Here is a 6,000-nt window from a genome sequence, read left to right as displayed (position 1 = left end):
ACCTGGCTGCTTTGCATGTGCTTGGGGGCCTTCCAGCCAGGTGGTTCTTCTAGATCATTCCAGCTAGCTTCATCCCTGTAAAACTCACCTCTCCCTCACCACACAAGAGAGGCCAGGCAGGTGTGTAAAAGGGAATCCAGTCCAAATGGGGACTCTCCATGTGCTCATGAGGCCCACAGCTTTCTGCCTGGGGGGTAGAACTCAGCAAGCCCATTGGGTGAAAAATGGGCCATACAGTGCCTATTTCAGAGCCACCACAAGACTGGGCAGGAACCGAAGGAGGATGTGAAATGTGGAGGCTGAGACGCTGAGGAGAAAATTGAGAGCTGACTGGACAGTGGCTCCCAGGGGACAGGGGTGAGGTGCCCCTGCTGGGGGGTGGCCAGCATGGCTGCTGGCTGCTGCTGGGCCCCGTTCCATGCACAATGCAAGGGAAGACTATATGGGAAACACTTCCCACTGCTGAAACTCATGAAGGTGGAGGATCTTATCACCCAGAGGCAGAGAGAGAGAGAGGATACTCTGGGAACTGAAATCTGTTATCATTCTGCTGCTCTACGGGCCGAACAATGAATCAGAGGGCTTTCAAGAGGCCCCCACCCCAGCCCATCCCAAGGCAGGGCAGTAGGAAGTAATGGCTGAGGGTGGGGCGTGGCTGAAGAATGTGTTCTCCAACCTACCCCCAGCACCCATGACTTTGATCCACCATGTGTGGGCCAAACCACAGTCATCAGCAGGCCAGCTGGCTGGGGACACCTGTTCTGGTCCAGCTCTCTCCTGTCACAGACGGAGGCCCAGAGGGGGTAAGAGGTATCTGAGGTTGCACAGCCAGTTTTGGGGGGAGATAGAGACTCAAGTCCAAGCCTCTTGGTAGCCAGGCCGTGACTCTTTCCATTTAACCCCTCTACCTCTCGGGTTGAGGCAAGATTGAGAATACTTGGAGGCTTTTATCGAGACAGAAGAAAACGAGTTCCCTGTGCGTCTGCAAACACAGGCAAGAGAAGCAAAGGGAATGTAAGTGGCTCCTGTAGATGTTCACGTGGAGATCTGCCAATATGACCTAAACGACCAGTGGAAGTTCAGGGAAAAGTTCAATCCAGGGTTGAGAAAACAATACAGTTAATTTTTTCAAAACACTCAGCAGAGTTGAGAAACAGTGTGTTCCAAAACAAATAAAATCTGTTGACTGAGTGACATATTTTTTATTCATTTCATTGTTTTTGACCTTACTGTTAACTCAAGGCCTTTTAAAAAAAACAAAAAACAAAAAACAAAGTTGTTATTGTTCAAAATGCAGTTTCCAAGAGAGTAAAAATTAGTCTTTTTGTTTGTTGGTTTGTTTTAATGCCCTAAGCCAGAGCCTTCTCTAACCTTGGATCAGGGTCTCCCCAGTCTATTTGTGAACTATTTTTTCAGGGAATAGTTTTCTATGTGGCTCTAGAAAGGTAAGCAATCCCTGAGCGAGGCTTCGCCTATCTGGAGGTGGGGGTTGGTCCCAGGTCTGTGGAATGGCTCAGAGGCAGGACCCCCCTCCCGTCCGTCAGGAGCAAAGAAGCCATCCCTGGTAAGCTCCTGGCCAGGCACCTGGTCACTCTCAGCAAGTAAGTCCTGATACCATGAAACAGCTGTGGGGCCTGTAACAGCCTGGGAGCCCAGAGCCTTTGGTCTCTGCAGCAAGAGTACCTGCGAGACCCTGAAGTCCTTCGGGTCCTGACGCTAAGAAAGAGATTTCTGCCTTCATGACGAAGTGGACACTTCAGTGGGCTTGGAGGGAGCCTACCAGATCCAAAGATGCCTCGTTCCTTCGTCCACCCTGAAGAAAGTGGCTATTGCAGGAAGGCCTGGCCAGTCGTAGCCCCCCAACATCCTACTTGTAAGCTGCTGGGGTGCGTCTAGAGCTGAAATGCCTTTCCAGGGAGCCTCGCCCACCGACACTGGACTTCTCTTAATGTACATTCTGCTCCTGTGTCCTAGCTTGGTTGGTGCAAACACTCTGGGGGTATCAAAACACCCTTACCTGAGCCACGCTCATCTTCCCCAGGTTCCTTCTCATCTGCGACCCCCATCTTACACCCACCCCCCACTGCAGCCCTCTCTGCCTCCATCTCTTGCTGCTTCCTCCTCCCCTGTTCTCTTTCCCTGACTTAGGAGGAGTGTGGACCTTTCTGATCCCTTGCCAATCTGGCCATCTTTATGCCTCTTCTCTGCTTCTCCATTCCTGACCCACCAAACCTGAATCCCTAACCAAACCCTACCCTCCATCCTCAACCAAACCTGAAAGTCAACACCCTTCCATGAGACACCCTGAATCTTGCCCCTCCCTCCTTTGAAGCTCTTTCTCGACTGATGCCCACCATCAGTACCCCTCCTCATGTGTTCTGTTCATTCCCGTTCCTTCTCTGGGGGATATGCTGGGGAAATGGCAGTGATGCCCAACACGGCCTTTCTGCAAATCCCGGGTCACCACCCATTCGTGGATTGCAACCCACATTAAAAAGAGAAAAAGAAATACAATAGAAAATATTGGAGTGCATCACCCATGGTAAGAGTAAGTATTGTTTCATTTATAGTTTCAGTGTGTGTTTGTTTCAAGTCTCAACATAAAAGATATTTCTTACTGTGGGTTGCAGCCTAAACTGGTTTAAAAGTCCCTTATCTACCAAAGAACCAACCCGAAGGCTGAAGATACATTATTGAAAGTGAAGAGAGTGAGAAGCGGTTAAAGAAACTTGCATCATGGAGGCTCAAAGGACCCTGTGATTCCTCCTTCTAAGGGCTGCAGGAGGACACCCATCCTCCTGACTGGTGGCCTAGAAACTGCCACATTCACACTCAGCACCCTGACTCAAATTTGCATATAAATCAAAGACTGGGGGCGCCTGGGCGGCTCAGTGGGTTAAGCATCTGCCTTCAGCTCAGGTCATAATCCCGGGGTCCTGGGATCGAGCCCATCAACATCATCATCATCATCATCATCATCATCATCAGGCTCCCCGCTCAGCGGGGAGTCTGCTTCTCCCTCTCCCTCTGCCCTTCCCCCTGCTCCTGTGCTCTCTCTCTTTCTCTCTCAAATAAATAAATAACATCTTTAAAAAAAAAAATCAAAGACTGAAATCTTAATTCATTGTAATCGAGATCAAAAGAAAACTTAAAAGGAAAATGGATTCACCAGAGAAGTTTCCACACAACTTCATCTGCTACTTCTCTGGCCCATAAAAGCAAAGCCCAGAGGACTGTCCCAGGGGAGTGGGGACGAGCCAAAGTTCGGAAATCTACCAGCTTCTTCAGTCGGATCATCAGATGCTTAAAGTACAACAGGACATGAGAGTCTGTCCCACGGACAGGCGGATGTCCCGGGCGCCCTCAGCTGTGGGCAGGCATGGCCCAGCCTGGAGTTACTGGCAGTAAAAGGTGAGCACGTTCTCCTGGTTCCCTCGGATCAGGATGACCGGAGGTCGGAGGTCCTGGGACAGCGTCTCCAACCAGGCCATGTACAGTGAGCTCGGGCACTTCCCCTTTCTCCCTATAGGCAGGGTACTGCGAGCAGAAGAAGCAGCAGATAAACACTTAGCAGGAGCCCCTCCCCACACAGCCCAGCCTGTGATTCGCTTTCTGATCAGAAACTCTGTTTACTGACTCCTTCAGCGCTCCTTCTTCCTAGCCACCCTAAGAACGACCTCCCGCTCTCCTTAAAAGCTTGACTCCAAATGTACCTTCAGCCACAAAGCTGGTGTAAACAGAGCCACGGCCTGTAAGACTCACATGATCTGGTCTCCACCAACATCCACAACCACACCTCCTTCTACCCTCAGCCTCGCTTACAACCCTACAGCCATAATGGCTTTCTTCCATTCCTGAAAAAAAATGGCAAGCTTGCTCCTGCCCCAGGGCCTTTGCATGTGAAGCTCTCCCCACCCAAAAGGCAGCGCCTCCCGCCTTCCACCTGGTTGGCTCCTTCAGATCACCCAGGCCTTGGTTCACCTGCACCTCCTTCTAGGATCACCCCCTTCCAGAGCAGGCTTGCTGTCTCTCTTTATCATAGCACCCTGTTTCATTGTCCTCACAGCCCTTCCCACTCTCCAAACCCTCTTTTCATTTGTTTGTTTTTTGTCTGTCTCCCCCAGTCGACTTTATGTTCAGGCCAGGTCTGTCTCGCTCATTATCCTTTCCCTGCGTCTAGAATGCAGTCTGATACAGTGGGGGGGGGGTCTCTCCCCCTCGGGCTGCTCGAATCACGACGATGTGATCTGCTCACACGTTTCAGCTGAGTGTCCCTGTCCTGCCTTCTACCATGTATGCGAGGCCCTGGGACCAGTACTCCACCCTTGCCCTGAGGGCCCCTTGTCCACACGGCAAAGTCGTGCAGATAATGAGGTGCCCTGGGGCCACCATTGAGCCATATCAACACGGCTGTTTCAGGAGGTGACTTTCTCACCATCTTGGGATTCCAAAAATGCTTCAGGATGACCGCAGCTGACCTGCTCTTGACTCCAGGAGAAGGCAGTATGTCCCAGGCCCGGCAGGCGGGACGTGAAGTTAGGGCTGCCCTTTGCAGTCTGTTTTCCTACAGGACATCCCCGGCCACTGTTGCATCTGAACTTGAACACAACCCTGGGGGACGGGGCAGGGCCTGCAGCGCTGGCCTTCTTCCCGGCCGAGGCCACCGGGCAGAAAGGAAGGCGCTGAGCGACTCTGGCCGCAGGGCCGGGGCTCTGGGCGCAGGGCAGCTTGGGAGCAGCGTTGCCCCTCCTCGGCCACGTGGCTCACGTGGCTTTGGCAGGTGGCTCGCTGCCTTGAGCCTCTGTTTTCCCTTCCCTGAGGTGAGGACACACACACCTCCCTCAGAGGCTATTAGTGAGCTCCAAAGAGGTCAGAGCCTACAAAGGGCGCCCGCAGTGCCCAGCACCTGGCAAGCACCTCCTCGTGCAAAAAGCTATTGTCACACTTACTGCGATTTAGCAGCAGCAAGCGACAAGCTGGTGAGCAGCTTGTGGGATTCTCCCACCCCAGATGCTTCTGCTCACAGCGACCCTCACTGAGAAGGCCGACAGGGTGCCCTGGACACCTGTCCCTTACTTAAAATTCTATCCTCGAAGCCTCCCTTGGGACCACGTCCACCCTCCTTTAGAAAGCAAGGTCCCCGGGGCGCCTGGGTGGCGCAGTCGGTTGAGCATCTGACTCTTGGTTTTGGCTCAGGTCATGATCTCAGGGTCATGGGATCAAGCCCCGCGTCGGGCTCCACGCTCAGCATGGAGTTTGCTTCTCCCTCTCCTGCTCCTCCCCCTGCTCTCTCTTTCTAAAATAAATAAAAGTATTTTTAAAAAAAGAAAAGAAAAGAAAAGCAAGGTCTCCGGGACGGGGAAAGGCCACAGGAACAGGGGTATTTCATGAAGCTCGCGTTGCCTTAGTTAGAACATGTTTGTGTCTGGTGACTCTCAAGGAGAAAGGGAAATGGAAAGATCAAAACGAAACTTTCCTGATTTCACAGTGGGGCTGAAGTTTTGGTTATGTCGTCAACAAAGCTCTCCGGGAACTCCTACGTCATTCTCTGGCACTGAGTTCAGAAATTTCAAAGGCTGCGAGGGGGCTGGTGGCTGCATTCTCGAGGGGACACCTGTCACTCCTGCCCTGGCCTTTCAAGCTTCAGCATCATGTCCCCTTCCCCAGCAGAGCCTGTCCACCTGTCCACCCATCCACCCGTCCGAGGGACAGGCTCCCTTTGCACTCTGCCCCTGCACCAGCCAACGACCCCCAACTCCTGCTCCCAGGATATGTGCACTGGCAGCCATGGATCTTCAGAAATAAAGCTCCAGAACAGAGGAACTTTTTGTTCAGATTTGCATCTCTTGGCCACAAAGAAAGGCAGGCTTGGCTCTAACCTGGATCCAAGGCTTGAAAACCGAATCCTCACTTCACGGCTGTGGGATCCTGGGCAAGTTGCCTGACTCCTCTGAGACTCAGTTTCCCTCTCTCCAACGTGTGTGTATTGTGGGGGAGACG

The 6,000-nt window shown here is 52.4% G+C and overlaps 1 protein-coding gene across 2 annotated transcripts in view; it reads right to left on the bottom strand.

Annotated features, from left to right (window-relative positions):
- Positions 1–3,048: 3,048 nt before the first annotated feature.
- Positions 3,049–6,000, bottom strand: part of SLC12A3 (solute carrier family 12 member 3) — a 39,185-nt gene continuing 36,233 nt past the window's right edge. For both annotated transcript variants that reach the window (XM_032424324.1, XM_032424325.1), the window contains exon 26: positions 3,049–3,537. In XM_032424324.1, the coding sequence (XP_032280215.1) occupies positions 3,396–3,537 (142 nt within the window). In that variant the 3' untranslated portion in view covers positions 3,049–3,395. The remainder of the gene's footprint in view (positions 3,538–6,000) is intronic.

The sequence above is a fragment of the Phoca vitulina genome, unplaced genomic scaffold (assembly GCF_004348235.1).
Source record: "Phoca vitulina isolate PV1807 unplaced genomic scaffold, GSC_HSeal_1.0 scaffold30, whole genome shotgun sequence".
Taxonomy (NCBI): Eukaryota; Metazoa; Chordata; class Mammalia; order Carnivora; family Phocidae; genus Phoca; species Phoca vitulina.
The sequence above is the reverse complement of the archived record's forward strand: the minus strand, read 5'-3'. Positions and strand labels throughout refer to the sequence as shown.